The 21,710-nt window shown below is 37.3% G+C and overlaps 2 protein-coding genes across 12 annotated transcripts in view; one reads left to right on the forward strand and one right to left on the reverse strand.

The window, feature by feature from the left end:
- Nucleotides 1-21,710, forward strand: part of NEK1 (NIMA related kinase 1) — a 226,719-nt gene that overhangs the window by 197,237 nt on the left and 7,772 nt on the right. For 9 of the 11 annotated variants that reach the window (XM_057721154.1, XM_057721153.1, XM_057721156.1 and 6 more), the window contains 4 exons: nucleotides 2,629-2,780; nucleotides 6,698-6,912; nucleotides 7,902-8,032; nucleotides 8,202-8,334. In XM_057721154.1, coding sequence (XP_057577137.1) covers nucleotides 2,629-2,780; nucleotides 6,698-6,912; nucleotides 7,902-8,032; nucleotides 8,202-8,334 — 631 coding nt within the window. Of the gene's footprint in view, nucleotides 1-1,542; nucleotides 1,637-2,628; nucleotides 2,781-6,697; nucleotides 6,913-7,901; nucleotides 8,033-8,201; nucleotides 8,335-21,710 lie in introns of those variants that run through there. The other 2 variants (XM_057721157.1, XR_009051254.1) reach the window with 2 other exon arrangements.
- Nucleotides 3,122-3,673, reverse strand: LOC130846636 (UDP-glucuronosyltransferase 2A1-like). Its single transcript, XM_057724996.1, has one exon. The coding sequence runs from the start codon at nucleotides 3,671-3,673 to the stop codon at nucleotides 3,122-3,124; it is 552 nt and encodes a 183-aa protein (XP_057580979.1).

Here is a 21,710-nt window from a genome sequence, read left to right on the forward strand (position 1 = left end):
CATGATTTTTTAATGTTTTAATTCTCTTTTTAACCTTGTTTATGGGTTGAAGTAAGGAAGTATTTGTAGAAGCTATTTTGAGGGTGTAGTGTTATGGGTGAATTGCAATAAGCAGAGACTAAACAAATGTGCTCATAATAAACTATTTTATAGTATAGCCAGAGGATTACTAATACATAATTTTATATGAAAAATACTACAGATGAAAAACTGAGTTGATAGAATTAAGTAGAATATCATGTGAAGTTCTGTTAGTGTAACTAGTACTTAATTTGTTCACTCTTTACGTGGCTGTCTTCATTTTTGAGGAAAAATAGAACCAACAATGAAAAATCTGAAGGAACTGAATTTTTATTTTTTTTAACATTTTAAGGTTTTCTAAAACATTGCTTTCCTATTTGATTTATAATGGTACCAAATGCTAGCAGCATAAATTCTCATGCTACAAAAAGTTTTGGAAAAAATTAGTTTGCGTATAAATGAAGTAAGTTCTCAGGCAACATGTTCTGGATTAATAGCTATTTTCAGGAGGATTTCTTTCTATGAATGTCAGAACTATAGAATATTATTTAAACAATATGAAAAAAATCTACTAGACTCAGAATTACAGAACTGGAAGTGTTCTTATACAAAATTCTTCTGTATGAAGATGAATATCCTGTCTAAAACTTTAACTTTCTGTCAAAGAAGACTGTGAACATTAGGATTTTACATATAGGACCTATAGGAACTGTTGGATTGATGGGTGTGTAAACCTACACCGAGAGGCACATACCACTTGAAATTTCTTTCTAACCCTATTATTTTATGTTAAATTATGAAGATTATCTTAATTAGTGACAGGAATAAACTGGAATTGAGATGATTTTACCAGGGCTAGAATTTATCTCAGCATAAAAAGTATTGCATCCTTTCATGTGATCCCCTTGTATTTAGGTATATAATGCATATATGCTATTTATTTTTATTGATTAACGTGTGTCTGGGTAAACTGTTACTGGCTGCAGATTTTGCCTACTCTGGGTTTATGATATATGTGGCTGAAACCATTAAAATAACAAACAAGTCAAGCGTAAATTCTGCTGACAGTACCATTGTTAAGTGCTTTAACCAGGCAATGTATCTGCACCATCTTGTAGTGCATAACCAGTTTTTTTCTCTCGAGTGCTGTAATATGTAAATTATGTTCAAATAATAGAAATCTATTGCTTGTTATTCTCAAAAACAGATTGTACCAATAAAATTGGCCAAGTACATACATTTTTATTAATATGCTAAACATTGTGTTTTCTGCACAGTCTCCCATCTGGTGTTGGTTCTTATCAGGGCCTTAAGAGTCACGCTGCAGATCTTACAGATTCCTTTAAGGTTGACCCAGCCTTGAAATTGACTTCAATAGGTTTGTTTGTCATAGCCCTGTCTGTCCATCACATTCTGATTGTGAAAAGGGTGCTAGACAGAGGCTGTTCCTGTGATCCTGGTCTTATCCAACACAAACTCAAGATTTAAGCACCTCCACTATGTTATTCTTTCTCCCCTCAGTGTGCTGAGTTACTCCTCACCCTGCTACTCCAGATGCTTCTCAGTGTGAATATCGAGGTGCCTGTCTTTCCAGCCATCCTTTCTGGTGGGAAAGGTACTGCTTGCAGTCCGTTGCTCAAGGAGGCAACAGTGGGCTCTTCTTTGCACTAACTGGAGGGCCTTGATTTAAGCAATGTTGGGCAATCAGCGTCTCCTAGGATAAAGTGATACAAAGGGCCACCAGTTGTGTGGGATGGTGCTTAACCAAGCTTGTGCAAAAATAAATGCAGGGGGACTCCCTAGGTGGCACGGTGGGTAAGAATCTGCCTGCCAATGCAGGGGACACGGGTTCCATCCCTGCCCCAGGAAGATCCCACATGCCATGGAGCAGCTAAGCCTGTGCGCCACAACTATTGAGCCTGCGCTCTAGAGCCCGTGAGCCACAACTGTTGAGCCCATGTGCCACAACTACTGAAGCCCATGCGCCTAGAGCCCATGCGCCTAGAGCCCGTGCTCTGCAACAGGAGAGGCCACTGCAATGAGAAGCCTGCGCACCACAGTGAAGAGTAGCCCCCGCTCACCACAACTAGAGAAAGCCTGTGTGCAGCAACAAAGACCCAACACAGCCAATAAAATAAATAAATAAATAAATAAATAAATAAATAAATTTATGTATTAAAAAAATAAAATAAATGGGTGTTGGACATCGGAAAGTGATAGGAAGACTCAGCAGAGGTGCCATTGCAGAGGGATGGCAGGGCCATGAGGATGTCAGGACCTTCTCAAGGTCCTGACCCAGCTCCAGCTCCACTCCACGTGCACACCCCAGATAAACACCCTCCCTACCTTTTAAAGGCCACATCACGTTGAAACTTAAGCAGAACTCACAAGCTTAGTTTTGTTGCTGAACAAATACTGAGCTGAAGTTCAAGAGAAGTAGGTTCTCAGCTTAGACAAGTCACCCCTGAAGCTTCTAGCTCAAAATGGATGATTGATGCATATATATAAATAACAAAATCATTATTAGCTCCAATTTTCTAATTTTTTCTGTCATTTTGATTTTCTCACTGTCTCATTCCTAATAAGAAATCCGCTGCCTTTTTTTAGATGCTGAGGACGTGTTCACTTCCAGACCTCTCAAAGCTGTTCAGAACGCTCATGGATGTCCCCATTGTTGGAGACGGACGTCAGGACAATCTTGAAATGGATGAAATGGAGGATGAGCATGTTAAAGAAGGACCTTCTGACTCTGAAGACATGTGAGCACAATGACATTCATTAGTTACCAACACTAACAGGATTTCTGAATTTACACGTTCTAGAGATGGTGGCTCACCCACACAGTTTTTATTTTTTTATTTTTTTTGGTAGTAACTTCCATGTGTTTAATTGTTTACATTCTCTTTTAAAAGAATAGATTATTTTAAACCTTAATTTGGAATCATGTGGCATATTTTTAGGGTGAGTCTTTGATTTTGACTTGACAAGCTGAGGAATGGACAAGAACCTGTGGGAGTAGGAGAGGAATCTATTTTAAGTGGTGGCTGAGTGAATTCAGATGGACCTTACCAAGGCTTTCAGCCCAACTGTTAAAAAAATACTACTCTCTCTTTTTCTTCTTTGCAATCTTACCAAACTTCCACCAACAAAATAGGCAACATTTAGTGACCAGGAATATAATGGTTGCCACGCATGCTAGCAGGAAGCCAATCACATCCAAAGAACGGTACTGGTACCAGGTGAGGTCGTGGGCCGCTGGCCGAAGGTGTTTGGCTCCTTTGTGGCGCATGATAAACTCGATCCAGAAGACTGCTCGGTCCAGGGGCTTCATAGGCTGATCATGGTGAATTCTTGATAACCTCATAGCATTCTCTTTATAGGAAGAGTTGTTGATAACTGCCTTCAAAGCATTCAGCAGATCGGAACTTGTCATTGTCTGCAAGTTTACTTCAACAGCTGCCCCTTTGGCTTTTACATGAGCAACGTTATCATGCTGATCACCAAACATGGGAACTCCCACCATAGGGACCCCGTGGTAAATAGCTTCATAGATCCCATTAGTTCCAAAGTGAGTGATAAAAGCTCTGGTTTTGGGATGGCCAAGAATATCATTCTGTGGAATCCATTCATATAGTACACAGTTTTTAAACATGATCTGCAGCTGATCTTTCACTACTCCTTTAACTATTTACAACATATTTAAAGTATAGTCAGGTAAACTTTGATATGTGTATCTGCCTCTAAATACTATAACTTAACCTCACTTGAGGAATGTAAGGATGGGTCATCACTGTGTTCTCTGTCTTACTGGCCTCTGAGCACCCATCACAGTGCTTGACGTGGCTGGTGCTTAATTGAGTGAACGTCAGCAGGATGGTGACTGGTAGTGTGATGCCACATGGTACAGGGATTGGCAGTGGGAAACTGAAGGACTCACTGTGCTCTTACTCAGGACAATGCCCGAAAGCTCCATCCACATCTGTTTCCTGCTGGGTGTGATTTCAAAACCACGGAAGTAGGGAGTCCACAGGTGGAATGGGTGTGTGCGTGTGTGTGTCCATGCGTGTGCACATGCTCACATGTAAGTTCTGCATGTAACTTAACTGCTTTCACAAAATTCCCTTCTTATTGATTCCTGAGGAATTTAGAATCCCAAAGGAAAATTTAACTAGCACTCCTGAAAGAGGTGGGAACTGGCAGCTCCTTAGACAGTAATACACCTTCACCTTCCTTGATATCAGTTGGCCTTCTTAGTCCATCTGACAAATGTTACAGACTTTGGGGGGAAATAAAATTAGAGTGTTAGAGAAGTGTATTCAAGTCACCACGAAAATAGGTTGCAAAATATTATAATTTTTAAGATTAATGTTTTGATTTTTTTTTTTAATTTAAGTTTCTCCTTTTTACCTCTGCCTTTCAATAGAAGGAATGTGTGTTTTGATCTGATTGAAAGCATGGTATCAGTCTCATGATTTTTCTCTCTGTAATTCTTGAGCCGGGACCACTGCATCTGGTGTACTTTATTTTCTGTTTCTGTTTTTTTCTTAAAGCTTACCCATACTTTTTAAATTTCTAGGCCGACTTTATCTTTTAAAGGTTGACTTTTGAATTCCCTGGTTTCCCAGTGGTTAGGACTCGGCACTTTCATTGCGGAGGGCCCAGGTTCAGTCCCTGATGGGGGAACTAAGATCCCGCAAGCCACACAGTGTGGCCAAAAAAAAAATAAAGGTTGAATTTTTTTTTCCCATAGAATTCTATAGATTTTTGCTGGTACCCTCAAAATTTGAAAGAAAAGTTACCTTTTTATCCTTGCTTCTGCTTGGCTGTGGTCATTAAGCACTTTATGTTGTGTTTTTATTAAGCCTATTGGAGAACAGGACAACATTTCAGCATCTCTGGGGTTGACAAAATCCTGGGTAACCGTTTTTTCCTCAAAGTTTTTATGTCATTTTTTAACTGAATGACTATAGCTTATTTGTGGCTTATATTCATTTAATTACTAGTTGATAACAGAATTTTATTTTAAAATTTAAGTTAAAATCTTTTAATATTATTTTTAAAATTTGAAAACTTAAGTTTTTTTCAAGTAAGTTACTCTTATATGCATATAGGGAAATTTCACTTGACATTTTTCTTTGGAAAATGTATGTATTTTTGATCCAAACTTTACTTATGGTCATATGACAAGAAAACCTCCTGAATAGAAAATTCAGGACCAGAATTTAAAGTACCTGAGACAATTTTTTGAGTGCTCATTTCATAAGAGATCTTAATCCTCTTATACATTTCTTACATTGGCATACTTAGCAGCCCACTTATTTTAATACCATCTGTGGTGGAAACTAATTCCTCTGCAGGAAGATTTTACCAACAGGTTAGTGCCTAGTCATATAGCAGTGGTACCTAGCAGATGTGTATGGTGTATAAGACTGATAATTAAATATTAAGCTAAATATATGCTCCTGGAAGGATGATCCAAAAGATTAGACATTCTCTCATTCTAATTAGATGATGTTTGCTTTTCTGTTGCTGCTGCAAAGTCAAAGTGTAAGAGTTTGTACACATAAGTACAAAATAAAGATATTTCTACATTAAAAATTATTCTATTTTTCTGTTAGTGAAAATTTTGTATACCGTCTTGCATAATAATATTTATACGAGGGTGAGTCAAAAATTATTTGCTCTGGCTGTAGAATTTACAAAAGTTTTAATATAACCAGAGTGTGGATAATTTTTGACTTACCCTCGTATTTTAGATCTTCAGTAAATGTTTATTTGATTAGAATCTAAGAAAGGCCTTCATCATCCTTGTGTTCTGCTTAATGTCACTTTTCTGCTAGTTGAAATCATCAGTATGGGTCCATAATCTTTCAGAGGACTTCATGTATCTAAAACTTGAATTAACTCTTAGTCTACAGGTTTTTCCATTTGCGTGCCCCAGGGAGAAAGAAGCGGATCCTCAGAAGAATGGAGTTGTTGAGTGCGCTTCTTGGGTCTTGTAGAAGTGGTCAGGAGGCCTAGATCTCGGTCTTGTTTTTGTCATTTGTTGACTATGTGTCCTTGACAAGTCACTTGAGCATCTTGATTCATAGTTTTCCTGTTTCTAAAGTGAGTTTTGTGTGGATAAAATTTAAATAATAGGATAAACCACTGTAAAAATGAAGGTATTATATGAATGTAAGCTATTACTTGCATAAATCAGTTTATTTCAGCATCTGTAATTGCACAGAAGTAGAATTAATACTCTGGACAGTGCCTGGAGGGAAAGACCCCCAGTGAGGCTAGTGCATGGCTGTCACACATCCACCCCAAGATTTTGCTGAACCTTCAAAACCACATTAAAGAAAAATACTTAGTCTGGCTCTTCAATATTGACACATTCTTTCAAAACTTAAGGAATTAATAATGTTGATAGTTACATGATTCTCTTAGACAAATAAAGACCATTTTATACAAGTCGTCTTCTGGTTTATATATTCGAGATCATGTGTCTTGTGCTTTATTTATCAGTTGTGTGAATCCTCATTTCCTTTGTTAAATAGTATGTGTTTTTCAGATTTCTTTTTATCTACCACAAGTACTTTTAAGTAGAAAGGACCACATGCATATTGAGTTGAAGTAAAATTTCAGAATAAGGTAAAGTTTTGGTAATGTTCCATTTAATTTTTAAATTCAGTGTGTTTGAAGAGGCTGACGCAGACTTACAAGAGCTTCAGGCCTCCATGGAGCAGCTGCTGCGGGAGCAGCCTGGGGAGGACGACAGTGAGGAGGAGGAGTTGGGCCTGAAGACCAGCGACGCTGAGCAGGCCGCCAATGGGACAGGGACGGACGGGGGCGACGAGGACGACAACCCCAGCAGCGAGAGCGCCCTCAACGAGGAGTGGCACTCGGGTGCGTGGTCACCCATACTGCAAGGAGAGTGTGTCTTCTGACCTTAGACGTGAGCTGCTTCCAGCCTTAATAAGGCTGAAACCTGCTTTGAGTCCCTGACTTCTGTTCACTCTGTCTTTTCACAGTCTGCAGATGTAGTTGTCCCATTTCTTTTCCGCTAAAGTATGGAAACACTTTTTTGAAGCATTTTTATTCTGTTATCCTCCACTTCTCAACTTATTTTCCTAGTAATTAAGATAGTAACTTAGTTTTCTTAGCCCTTTATGTTTTACAAAGGGCTTCCACATACAGTGCTTAACCAGCAGGGTTAAACTAAAAGCAGTTTTTAAAACGTTGACACATTTTTTTGGTTTGGAAACAGTTCCTGCTTCATATCATTGACCCTAAGATGCATAGAAAATTTGTGTATTTAAATAATGAGTTATTTGGGAAGAAGAGATAATGTGAAAAGGAATAATTCTGCGTTAATTTTTCTTTTACTAGAATTTTTCAAATTACTTGGGCATGTACATGACATGAAACATAGAAAGCATTTATAATACATTTTGGTGCCTTCCAAGTTTTATAATATGTGTCTTAGGTCATCTGCATACTCTTTCATGTTTTAACCCCATGTTTAACATCAAGTTTTTAAAAATAGTGGTTAGGGTTGGTTGCCTCAATGAAGAACATATGAGTATACTTTTTCCTTTTTTTTTTTTTTTTTAAATTAGGTGACATCTCTTGGAAAGTTTTTATTCTAACGTGATTTACTGTTTATGTCTATAAAAAAAGGTTTCTAAAGTAACATTCTTGTTAAGACAAATTTGTATATACATACGTTGATTACACATGTAAATGGCAAGTATTATGATAGAAACTTTATATTGAAAGTACAGGTAGTCTGTCTCAATGACAGTATTCGTTTGTCACAGGATTTTAATCAATTATGCTAAGAATTATTTTATTCAGTCTCTTAAATCATAAAATGTCTTTTTTATGTTTTTTAGATAACAGTGATGGTGAGATAACTAGTGAATGTGAATATGATAGTGTCTTTAATCATTTAGAGGAACTGAGGCTTCACCTGGAGCAGGAAATAGGCTTTGAAAAGTTCTTTGAGGTTTATGAGAAAATAAAGGTAAGTAAAATGTCAATTAAAACATTTAATTTTGAAATATGCTTTGTTTGAATTACTAGTGAAATGTCAGTGATTTTTATTGGTCAATAGACTTATAAATGAAAAACAAAGTCTCCAATTAGAGAAGATTAGCATCAAATATTAATTTATATTTGGAAATTTGGTATAGGCTGTTCATGAAGATGAAGATGAAAATATTGAGATTTGTTCAACAATAGTGCAGAATGTTTTGGGAAAGGAACATCAGCATCTCTATGCCAAGATTCTTCATCTAGTCATGGCAGATGGAGCCTATCAAGAAGGTAAGGTTTCCTCACATCCTTGTATTTTAAATAAATGTGCAAAAAATAAAATAAGTGTAAATTGAGCTTATGTCACATGCATTTTTGGTGAAATTTATATTGGAATTATATCTAGTACTTTTGAGCAATTAACTGTGTCCTTTTCTTTGATACTGGCATAAACTTTTATAAGCTTAAGTTTTTTAAGTCAGTATTTTAATTTAATTTGGAGGTAACATTTAAATGAGATTTTTTAAAAGCCTCCTTATTGGACAGCTCTAGAAATTAGCATACTTTTTTATCAAGGAGGTGGAATTAAATTTTTAGACACACACGTAAAATTTATCCTAAAAAGTATCAAATGTGGTCTCTCTTATTCAGAGTAAGTGGAGTTCATCTATAGTGATTAGAGTGTAAACCATATTTGGAAAATATTTACCTGTAGAATCACTCAGAATGTGTTAGGACTTTATTAAAAGCTATTAAAGTTCAAAATGTTCTTTCCCCTTAAATTGGTCAATAACACTAAGCATGGAACCTAGAGACCAGAGTTACAGTCCCGGTTCTGTGACAAGCTGGTCACATGGCACGAGGTGATTTATTTTGTCTCAAGTTTGTTTCCTTTGCTATCAGATGGAGCATGACCTCCAATCTCATGAGCTGTGGTGGGTTTTAGAGTGTTTATGGAGGGCCCCCACCCCCACCCCATGTGCCTGGCACTTCATTTCTGTGGCCACTGAAAGGCATGATATGTGTTTACATGTTGTGTACAGTTTCCTTGGGAGATAAGACATATCAATAGGAAAGAAAATGTAAAACTACACAAAGAAGTGCTCATTCTGAAATGTTTTCAGTGCAGTAGGAATTAGAGAAGGGAGGTCAAACTGGGAAAAAAGGAAATAAACATAGAGGGTATGACTTATGGGGAAAAGAACAAACTGGTGATTAATGTGTGTGTTAGGGTTAGACTGACTGTATTAGGAGCTTCCTGTTGAGAATTAGTCTTTGTGATCAGACACTGTGAAGCGTTTAAGACACATGGAGGAAACCAGTGAAGGTTTCTGAAGTGAAAGAACTGACTAGTGGAAGAGGTGCTTTGTAGCCTGGAGTCTGGCCACAGTGCTGTGGGCGGCGGGAACACAGGAGATGGGAAGGAGCACCTGATGGAAACAGTAGAGGCACTGGGCATAAGGTGGTGAGGACCTGGACTTTGTGTTCAGAGGGGTGTTCAGTTCAGGTATTTCAGAGCCAGGATTTTTATTAAAATATTTGACATTTTGACTCATGAAAAATTGAGTTTGCTAAAATTAGAATTCAAGAATGCTTTTTATTTTGGAAGAAACTTTATGGTTATGTGGACTTATTTACGTTGACTGTAAGCTCAACAAAAAATGTTTCTTGAATTGCTTTAATGAAAGTAAAAGTCTTGTTAGAATTCTAATAGTTATGCTTAAATCGAAACTAGAAAATCTTCAGGTCCAGTAAGTACTCCTATAGCTTCAAACCCCACTGCATTTTCATTACTTTTCTCCTTAAGCTAACAGAATAACTGCCAAGGAGACATTCAGGCCATGAGCAGCAAGGAACAGATTAAATGTAAACCAGTGCACTTTATAAGCCAGCAGTTAGTGCTGCCTGTGTGCTTCACTGTGTGGTGGTTCAGATGATCACAGGTAGACAGGCACGAACAGAATCACGTTTCATGCTCATGGTGGTTGCTATGACACCTATCAGTAGAGATTTAAGGGAGCTCTTCTTTATGAAAAAAATGTCAAAGGACGATAAAATAATATCACTTTGGAGAAAAAATATAAGAACGTACTTATCCAAATAAATGTTTGGTATCTTCAGAGATATAGACTTATTCTAATGAAGATATTACAGTGCACAAAATATCTTGAAACCTCTCTTTAGAAATTCCCTGACATCTTATATACCAGATTCTTTTGATTGTCTTTCTTGATACAAGTCTATTCTGAGCATGTAATTTTTTTGGAAAAAGCTTGAAGTTACTTGCAACCAAGTTTAGTGAATGAAGTGGGTAATCAAGATAAATGTGATATTTTTATTTTAAATATCTTACCATGCAGTAATAAGCCTAATTTTTATAATGAGTTTGTAAACTGATTCTGAATATTTTGAACAAGAATTCATTTCTAAAAATATTTGTCAAAAATTGGTACTATTACTTTAAGTATGATTTGTAGACCCAAGTTGAGGATTTAAAATGTTGATGCTTAATTTTGGCAGTATAAACTTTTGTAAGATTTATTTATATTCCAACTTGTTCCCCCAAAAAAGGTTTGACTATGTTATATATAGTACAATATAAGGTGTGTATATGTATAATATATATTATATATATAAATATATACAATATATTTATATTTTACTTTATATTATTTTATATATAATATATAATGTAATATATACAGAGAACAAGAAGAAATTAAGTTAAAAACAAGTGTTTGGGAAAAGTCATCATATCAGGCAAATAAGTGCAAGCAATATAATATTAAGCTAAGTTGAAGTAGGAACACAAAGTTCATGGTCAAAGGGTCTCTACAATTTGGGGAAATAATTCACAAATTTGGTGCTGATCTTTGTAGCAAAGCAGGAAACCTAATTAATTACTTGAGATAAAATATGTCAGTTACTCAGAGGACAATCTTTTTGGTACTGAAACAAAGGAAAAATGTCCAGTGATTCTTAAAAAGAGGGGACTATGATACAGTGTTCCTCAAACTTGAGTAACATGTGGATTCCTCTAAAGGAGAAAATACTTTTTCAGACTCCAAGAATCTAAGTCCATAGACCTCAGTGAAAAACTCAAGTCTTAGTCTCTGAAAATGTCTGTCAGTTGTGAATTATTACTATAAAATATGGGTTTTTTTCTATATATAAAAAATATTTTTATCAAAATGAAAATATAAAATATAAACATTATCTGGAACTTGTGTATTCCTGATTTAATTGAAATCTTGGACACCATTTTGTTAAACAGTCCTGTAATGGCCTGAAAACATTCTCAGTAACTTTTACAATATTTGGGTTTCATGGGGCCCTTTGTCATAATATGGCATGTGTAAGTCAATGGCATGAGGCCAGAAAAATGATTGCATTTGAGTGAATATGTGGAGAGTATCAGACTAGTTCTGTTCATACTCAGACTGCATCCTTCTCACAAGTTCTCACAAGTATTGTTTCAAGATGCTTTCCATAAGTAGTCAGCAACAGTGTGCTTGACAGGTATTTGGAAACCTTGCCCCTTCCGTGGAGAAATACCACAGTCAGCTGAGCCACGAGGTAGAATTGGCACTGTCCTGTGACAGCTGAATGGCTTCAGAAGGACACACGCCTACACAGAAGGCCTTCTCCTCCAAAGCACCACCAATCATGCAGGCTAGTGCACTCCTCACGAAGTAGTACCAGGTTTTCTCTACCACAGAAATGAAAGGGCATGAGGACCCCGAGTTCTGGGTGATGAGGCCTGCAGTAAATCCTTTAGCCTAGAAAAAATGTAAAGCATCTAAACAACTCACTAAGCTGGTTGTAAGATGTTTATTGAATTCTCTAAATCAGCGGTCCCGAACCTTTTTTGACACCAGGGACTGATTTCGTGGAAGACAATTTTTCCACAGACTGGGATGATTCAAGAGCGTTAAATTTATTGTGCACTTTATTATTATTACATTGTAATATATAATGAAATAATTATACAGCTCACCATAATGCAGAATCACTGGGCGCCCTGAGCTGAGCTTGTTTTCCTGCAACTAGATGGTCCCATCTGGGGGTGATGGGAGACAGTGACACCTGAAGTGTGGTGCTTATGTCCAGTCTACTACATAAGATGCAGCTTAATTGTCACTTGCCGTTCACTGATAGGGCTTTGATATGTATGCAGGCAGTTGATTTATTATGGTCTCTGTGCAGTCAAACCTCTCTGCTAAAGATAATCTGTATTTGCAGCCACTCCCCAGCACTAGCATCACCACCTCAGCTCCACCTCAGGTCATCAGGCATTAGATTCGCATAAGGAGCGCACAACCTAGATCCCTCGCATGAGCAGTTCACAGTAGGGTTCGCGCTGCTATGAGAATCTAAGGCCACTGCTCCATTACCTAAGGAGGAGGAGCTCAGGAGGTAACGTGAGTGATGGGAAACAGCTGTAAATACAGATGAAGCTTCACTCACTCGCCCACTGCTTACCTCCTGCTGTGCAGCCTGGTTCTTAACTGGCCGCAGACCAGCACCTGTCCTTTGGCCCCCGGGGTTGGGGGTCCCTGCTGTAAATAAACTAACTTGCTTTTTTTGTATTGTTCATCGTATGATACTTAAATGTTAGACAGTGATTGGATTTAGAATAACTATTTTAAAGTCTTTTTTTTTAAGCTCTTTATTGGAAAATAATTGCTTTACACTCTTGTAGCAGCTTTTGAGGTACACGAAAGTGAATCAGCTTTATTTATACATATATCCCCATATCCCCTCCCTCCCGCGACTCCCTCCCACTCTCCCTGTCCTGGCCCTCTAAGGCATCATCCATCACCAAGTTGATCTCCCTTTGTTATACAGCAGCTTCCCACTAGCTATCTATTTTACATTTGGTAGTGTATCTATGTCTATGCTACTCTCTCACTTCATCCCAGCTTCCCCTTCACTCCCGCCCCCCCAGCCCCGTGTCCTCCAATCCATTCTCTGCATCTGCATCCTTATTCTTGCCCTCTCACTGGGTTCATCAGCACCATTTTTTTTTTTTTAGATGCCGTATATATGAGTTAGCATACGGTATTTGTTTTTCTCTTTCTGGCTTACTTCACTCTGTATGACAGACTCTAGGTCTATCCACCTCATTACACATAGCTCCATTTCATTCCTTTTTATGGCTGAGTAATGCTCCATTGTATATATGTGCTACATCTTCTTTATCCATTCATCTGTTGATGGGCATTTAGGTTGCTTTCATGTCCTGGCCATTGTAAATAGTGCTGCAGTGAACATTATGGTACATGTTTCTTTTTGGATTATGATTTTCTCTGGGTATATGCCTAGGAGTGGGATTACTGGATCATATGGTAGTTCCACTTTTAGTTTTTTAAGGAACCTCCAAACTGGTTTCCATAGTGGCTGTACCAACTTACATTCCCACCAACAGTGCAAGAGGGTTCCCTTTTCTCCACACCCTCTCCAGTGTTTATTGTTTCTAGATTTTTTGATGATGGCCATTCTGACGGGTGTGAGGTGATACCTCATTGTGGCTTTGACTTGCATTTCTCTAATGATTAGTGATGTTGAGCATCTTTTCATGTGCTTGTTGGCCACCTGTATGTCTTCTTTGGAGAAATGCCTCTTTAGGTCTTCTGCCCATTTGTGGATTGGGTTATTTGCTTTTTTGGTATGAAGCTTCATGAGCTGCTTGTATATTTTGGAGATTAATCCTTTGTCCATTGCTTCATTGGCAAGTATTTTCTCCCATTGTGAGGGTTGTCTTCTAGTCTTGTTTATGGTTTCTTTCGCTGTGCAAAAGCTTTTAAGTTTCATTAGGTCTCATTTGTTTATTCTTGATTTTCTTTCCGTTATTCTAAGAGGTGGGTCAAAAAGGATCTTGCTTTGGTGTATGTCATAGTGTTCTGCCTATCGTTTCCTCTAGGAGTTTTTATAGTGTCTGGCCTTCCATTTAGGTCTTTAATCCATTTTGAGTTTATTTTTGTGTATGGTGTTAGGAAGTGTTCCAATTTCATTCCTTTACATTACATGTTGCTGTCCAACTTTCCCAGCACCATTTATTGAAGAGGCTGTCTTTTTTCCATTGTATATTCATGCCTCCTTTGTCAAAGATAAAGTGCCCATATGTGCTTGGGTTTCCCTCTGGGTTCTCTATTCTGTTCCATTGATCTACCTTTCTATTTTTGTGCCAGTACCATACTGTCTTGATCACTGTGGCCTTGTAGTATAATTTGAAGTCAGGAAGCCTAATTCCACCAACTCCATCTTTTCTTCTCAAGATTGCTTTGGCTATTCGGGGTCTTTTGCATTTCCATACAAATTGTAAGATTTCTTGTTCTAGTTCTGTGAAAAATGCCGTTGGTAATTTGATAGGGATTGCATTGAATCTGTAAATTGCTTTGGGTAAGATAGTCATCTTCACAATATTGATTCTTCCAATGCAAGAACATGGTATGTCTCTCCATCTGTTTGTATGGTCTTTGATTTCTTTCATCAGTGTCTTATAATTTTCTGTATACAGGTCTTTTGCCTCCTTAGGCAGGTTTATTCCTAGGTATTTTATTCTTTTTGTTGCAGTGGTAAATGGGAGAGTTTCCTTAATTTCTCTTTCTGCTCTTTCGTTGTTAGTGTATAGGAATGCAAGAGATTTCTGTGCATTAATTTTATATCCTGCAACTTTACTAAATTCATTGATTAGTGCTAGCAGTTTTCTGGTAGCATCTTTAGGGTTTTCTGTGTATAATATCATATCATCTGCAAAGAGTGACAATTTTACTTCTTTTCCAATTTGGATTCCTTTTATTTCATTTTCTCCTCTGATTGCTGTGGCTAAAACTTCCAAAACTATGTTGAATAATAATGGTGAGAGTGGGCACCATTGTCTTGTTCCTATTCTTAGAGGGAATTCTTTCAGTTTTTCACCATTTAGAATGATGTTTGCTATGGGTTTGTCATATATGGCTTTTATTATGTTGAGGTAATTTCCTTCTATGCCCATTTTCTGGAGAGTTTTTTTCATAAATGGATGCTGAATTTTGTCAAAAGCTATTTCCGCATCTATTGAGATCATCATGTTTTTTATCCTTCAGTTTGTTGATATGATGTATCACATTGATTGATTTGCATATATTGAAGAATCCTTGCGTCCCAGGGATAAACCCCACTTGATCATGGCGTATGATTTTTTTTAATGTGCAGTTGGATTCTGTTAGCTAGTATTTTGTTGAAGATTTTTGCATCTATATTCATCAGTGATATTGGCCTGTAATTTTCTTTTTTTCTGACATCTTTACCTGATTTTGGTATCAGGGTGATGGTGGCCTTGTAGGATGAGTTTGGGAGTGTTCCTCCTTCTGCTATATTTTGGGAAAGTTTGAGAAGGATAGGTGTTAGCTCTTCTCTAAATGTTTGATAGAATTCACCTGTGAATCCATCTGGCCCTGGACTTTTGTTTGTTGGGAGATTTTTAGTCACAGTCTCAATTTCCATACTTGTGATTGGTCTCTTCATATTTTCTTTCTCTTCCTGGTGCAGTCTTGGAAGACTGTATTTTTCTAAGAATTTGTCCATTTCTTCTAGGTTATCCAGTTTATTGTCATATAGGTGCTTGTAGTAGTCTCTCATGATCTTTTGTATTTCTCTGGTGTCAGTTTCTCCTTTTTCATTTCTAATTCTGTTGATTTGCGTCATCTCCTTTTTTTTCCTGATGAGTCTGGCTAATGGTTTATCAATTTTGTTTATCTTCTCAAAGAACCAGCTTTTAGTTTCATTGATCTTTGCTATTGCTTCCTTCCTTTCTTTTTCATTTATTTCTGATCTGATCTTTATGATTTCTTTCCTCCTGCTCACTTTGGGGTATTTTTGTTCTTGTTTCTCTGATTGTTTTAGGTATAAGGTTAGGTTGTTTATTCGATATTTTTCTTGTTTCTTGAGGTAGGACTGTATTGCTACAAACTTCCCTCTTAGGACTGCTTTTGCTGCATCCCGTGGGTTTTGGGTTGTTGTGTTTTCATTGTGATTTGTTTCTTGTTATTTTTTGATTTCCTCTTTGATTTCTTCAGTGATTTCTTGGTTGTTTAATAGCATATTGTTTAGCCTCCATGTGTTTGTATTCTGTACAGTTTTTTTCCTGTAATTGATATCTGGTCTCATGGCATTGTGGTCAGAGAAGATGCTTGATGCGATTTCAATTTTCTTGAATTTACCGAGGCTTGATTTGTGACCCAAGATGTGATCTATCCTGGAAAATGTTCCGTGTGCACTTGAGAAGAACGTGTATTCTGTAGTTTTTGGATGGAATGTCCTATAAGTATCAATTAAGTCGAGTTGGTCTAATGTGTCATTTAAAGCTTGTGTGTCCTTATTTATTTTCTGTTTGGATGATCTGTCCATTGATGTAAGTGGGGTGTTAAAGTCTCCTAGTATTATTGTGCTCCTGTTGATTTCCCCTTTATGGCTGTTAGCATGTGCCTTATGTATTGAGGTGCTCCTGTATTGGGTGCACAGATATTTACAGTTGTTTTATGTTCTTCTTGAATTGATCCTTTGATCATGTAGTGTCCTTCCTTGTCTCTTGTAATAGTCTTTAAAGTCTAATTTGTCTGATGTGAGTATTGCTACTCCAGCTTTCTTTTGACTTCCATTTGCATGGAATATCTTTTTCCATCCCCTTACTTTCAGTCTGTATGTGTTCCTTGGTCTGAAGTGGGTTTCTTATAGGCAGCATATGGAAGGGTCTTGTTTTTGTATCCATTCAGCCAGTCTGTGTCTTTTGGTTGGAGCATTTAATCCATTTCCATTTAAGGTGATTATTGACATGTGTGTTCCGATTACCATTTTCTTAATTGTTTTGGGTTTGTTTTTGTAGGTCTTCTCCTTCTCTTGTGTTTCCTTCTTCGAAAAGTTCCTTTAGCAATTGTTTTCAGGCTGGTTTGGTGATGCTGAAATCTCTTAACTTTTGCTTATCTGTAGAGCTTTTGATTTCTCCGTGGAATCTGAATGAGATTCTTGCTGGGTAGAGTATTCTTGGCTGTAGGTTTTTCTCTTTCAGGACTTTCAGTATATCCTGCCACTCCCTTCTGGCCTGCAGAGTTTCTGCAGAAAGATCAGCTGTTATCCTTATGGGTTTTCCCTTATATGTTATTTGTTGCTTTTCTCTTGCTGCTTTTAATATTTTTTCTTTGTGTTTAATGTTTGTTAGTTTGATTAATATGTACCTTGGTGTATTTCTCCTTGGGTTTATTCTGTATGGGACTCTTTGCACTTCTTGGACTTGATTGACTATTTCTTTTCCCATGTTGGGGAAATTTTCCACTCTAACCTCTTCAAATATTTTCACAGACCCTTTCTTTTTTCTTCTTCTTCTGGGATGCCTATGATTCGAATGTTAGTATGCTTAATGTTGTCCCCAAGGTCTCTGAGACTGTCTTCCATTCTTTTTATTCCTTTTTCTCTTTCCTGCTCTGTGGCAGTTATTTCCCCCATTCTATCTTCCAATCACTTATTCATTCTTCTGCCTCAGTTATTCTGCTGTTTATACCATCTGGAGTATTTTTATTTTTGGTTATTTTGTTGTCCATTACTGTTTATTTATTCTTTAGTTCTTCTGAATCCTTATTAACTGTTTCTTGTATTTTCTGCATTTTGTTATTGAGATTTTGGATCATCTTTACTATCATTACTCTGAATTCTCTTTCAGGCACTTTTCCTGTTTCCTCCTCATTTATTTGGTCTTGTGGAGTTTTTTTCCTGCTCCTTTACCTGCATGGTGTTTCCTTGTTTTCTTATTTTGTCTATTTTATAGGAGTTGCCGTCTCCTTTCCCTATGCTGCCTAATAGTAATTCCTCTTGTTTCTGCCCTCTGCCCCCTGTGGTGATGTTTGTCCTATGTCTTGAGTAGGCTTCCTGGTGGGGGGGTCTGGTGTCTGCTTTCCGGTATGTGGCTCTGTGTCTTTTCTCTCTGATGAGCAGGGCCATCTCAGGTGGTGTGTTTTAGGGTATCTGTGAGTTTAATATGGCTTTAGGTAGTCTGTGTGCTGATGGGTGGGTTTGTGTTCCTGTCTTGTTTGTAGTTTGGTGTGGGGTGTCCAGCACTGGCACTTGCAGATAGTTGGACGAAGCCGGGTCTTAGACTCTGATACAGGGCTCTGTGAGAGTTCTCTGCAGTTAATCTTCCCTGTGTGTGAGGACTCCCTAGTAATCTAGCATCCTGGATTCAGTGCTCCCTCCCCAGAGCCTCCTACTTCACTTTTGATGGAGTAGTCCAGACTTCAGAGATTGCTTGTCCCTGAACCAGTTCTCCAGTTCCCACGTTCCAGCTCCCAGACCCCCTGTTCAGCTGTGAACCGATGTCTCAGTCCGGACGCGCTGAGCCGTGGTGCAGACCCTCTGTGTGTTTCTCACTCTTTCCTAAAGTCCTTTTTTATAAAATGAAGGAAATAAAATTATTCTTTTTTTTACTGAAATATAGTTGATTTATAATATTAGCTTCAGGTGTACAGCATAGTGATTCAGTATTTTTACAGATTATACTCCATTAAAAGTTATTAGAAGATAGTGGCTATAATTTCCAGTGCTGCACAATATATCCTGTTTTATCTATAGTAGTTTGTATCTCTTAATTCCCATTCCTGTAATTTGCCCTGCTCCCCTTCCCTTTCCCCTTTGGTAACCACTAGTTTGTTTACTATATCTGTGAGTGTCTTTCTTTTCTGCATGTATATTCATTTGTATTATTTTTAAGGATTCCATAATAAGTGGTATCATGTACTGTTTGTCTGACTAATTTCACTAAGCGTAATATTCTCTAGGTCCATCCGTGTTTTTGCAAATGGCAGGATTTCATTCTTTTTTATGGCTGAGTAATATTCCATTATATATATGTACACATCTTCTTTATCCATTTATCTGTTAATGAACATTTAGGTTGCTTCCAAATCTTGGCTATTGTAAATAATGCTGCTATGAACATTGGGGTGCATATATCTTTTTGAATCACTGTTTTTGTTTTTTTAGGATATATACCCAAGAATAGAATGCTGGATCATATGGTAGTTCTATTTTTATTTTTTCATAATGACTGCACCAATTTACATTCCCACCAACAGTGTACAAGGGTTCTGTTTTCTCCACATCCTCTCCAGCATTTGTTATTTGTAGCCTTTTTAATGATGGCCATCCTGACAGGTGTGAGGTGATATCTCATTGTTTTGATTTGCATTTATCTAATAATTAGTGATGTTGGACATCTTTTCTGTTGTGTTAGCCATCTGTATGTCTTCTTTGGAAAATGTCTAGTCAGATCTTCTGCCCATTTTTGATTAGGTTGTTTTTTAGTTTTGTTTTTGGGTTTTTTTTAAATATAGAATTGTATGAGCTGTTTGTGTACTTTGGATATTAACCCCTTGTCAGTCATATTATTTGTGATATTTTCTGCCATTCCAAAGGTTTTGTTTTTGTTTTGCCTATGGTTTCCTTTGCTGTGCAAAAAGCTTTTAAGTTTAATTAGATCCATTTGTTTATTTATTTTCACTTTTATTTCTTTTGCCTTAGGAGACGGATCTGAAAAAATATTGCTATGATTTATGTCAGGAGTGCTCTATGTTCTCTTATGTGAGTCTTACGGTTTCCGGTTTAACATTTAGGTTTTTTATCCATTTTCAGTTTACTTTTGTATATGGTGTTCTAATCTCATTCTTTTACATGCAGCTGTCCAATTTCCCCAGCACTACTTGTTGAAGAGACTGTTCTCCATCATATATTCTTGCCTCCTTTGTCGTAGATTAATTGACCATAGGTGCGTGTGTGTGTGTTTCTGAGCTCTTTGTTCTCTTCATCAATATGTATGGTTTTGTGCCAATACCACACTATTTTGATTACTGTAACTTTGTAGTTTACAGTAAGTCCCCAACATACGAACGAGTTCTGTTCTGAGAGCGCATTCGTAAGTCCAATTTGTTCATAAGTCCAACAGAGTTAGCCTAGGTACCACAACTAACACAATCGGCTATGTAATACTGTACTGTAAAAGGTTTATTATACTTTTCACACAAATAATACATAAAAAAACAAACACAAAAAATAATACATTTTTAATCTTTCAGTACAGTACCTTGAGAGGTACAGTAGTACAGTACAACAGCTGGCATACTGGGGCTGGCATCGAGTGAACAGGCAAGAAGAGTTACTGACTGGAGGAGGGAGAGGAGGCGGGAGATGGTAAAGCTGAAGGATTGTCAGCGCACGAGATGGAGGTCGAGCTGCAGTTTAACTCTCACCTGATGTTGCTGGCCCAGGTTCTGGTTCCTTGCTGGATTCAATTCTATTTACCCTCTTGAAAAAATGATCCAGTGATGTCTGGGTGGTAGTTCTTTTTTCTCCTCATAGATGACATGGTAGCACTGAATTGCATTCTGAACAGCTGCTACAGCCTTCCTGTACCATTCAGTATTCGGGTCCTGTGCCTCAAAAACTAACAGTGCCTCCTTAAATAAAGAAAATCCACTTGCCATTTCCTGTGTGAATCTCTTTGGTTCTTCAGTTACTAATCCTTCCTTGTCTGTTTTCATCTTGGCACTTCTTAGCAGTACCAGCTACACCACTACTGCTTTTAAGCTTGCCTCCAGACATCCTAGGCTTGAAATAAAAATACTGTACAACTGTACTCTATACAGTAATGTATGGTAATGTACACAAAAGCACAACCACTTGTAGAGGATGCATGTACGTGACAGTGTACACCAGACATGTGAACTAACTTATGTGATTGGACATGAGAATGCACATTTGCATGTTTGAAAGTTTGCAACTTGAAGGTTCATATGTAGGGGACTTACTGTTGTCTGAAGTCTGGGAAGGTAATAGCCTCCAGCTTTGTTCTTTTTTTCTCAAGATTGCTTTGGCATTTCAGGGTCTTTTGTGGTTCCATGTGGATTTTTGGATTATTTGTTCTAGTTCTGGGGATTTTGCTGGAGATCGCATTAAATCTGTAGACTGCTTTGGCTAGTATGCTGTTTAACAATGTTAATTCTTCCAATCCAAGAGCACAGGATATCTTTCCATTTCTTTGTATTATCTTCAGTTTCCTTCATGACTGTTTTAAAGTTTGCAGTGTATAGGTCATTCACTCCTTGGTTAAGTTTATTCCTATGTGTTTTATTCTTTTTGATGTGATTTTAAACAGGATTTTTCTTTTTTACTTTCTGATGGTTCATTATTAGTGTATAGAAAAGTAACAGGTTTCTGTATGTTAATCTTGTTTCCTGTAACTTTGCTGAATTCATTTTTTAGTTCTAATAGTTTTGGGGTGGAGATTTTAGGGCTTTCTATATAAAGTATCATGTCATCTGCAAGAAGTGACAGTTTTACTTCTTCCCTTCCAATTTAGATGCCTCTTATTTCTTTTTCTTGTGTGATTGTTGTGGCTAGGGCTTCTAACACTATGTAAATATAAGTGGCAAGAGTGGGCATCCTTGAGTAGGTCCTGAATTTAGAGGAAAAGCTTTCAGCTTTTCACTGTGGAGTATGATGTTAGCTGTGGGTTTGTCATAAATGGTCCTTATTGTGCTGAGATGTATTCCCTTTATACATACTTTAATGGGAATTTTTATCATGAATGGATGTTGAATTTTGTCAAATTATTTCTGCACCTATTGAGATGATCATGTGAT

This window comes from Hippopotamus amphibius, chromosome 2 (genome assembly GCF_030028045.1).
Source record: "Hippopotamus amphibius kiboko isolate mHipAmp2 chromosome 2, mHipAmp2.hap2, whole genome shotgun sequence".
Classification (NCBI taxonomy): Eukaryota; Metazoa; Chordata; class Mammalia; order Artiodactyla; family Hippopotamidae; genus Hippopotamus; species Hippopotamus amphibius.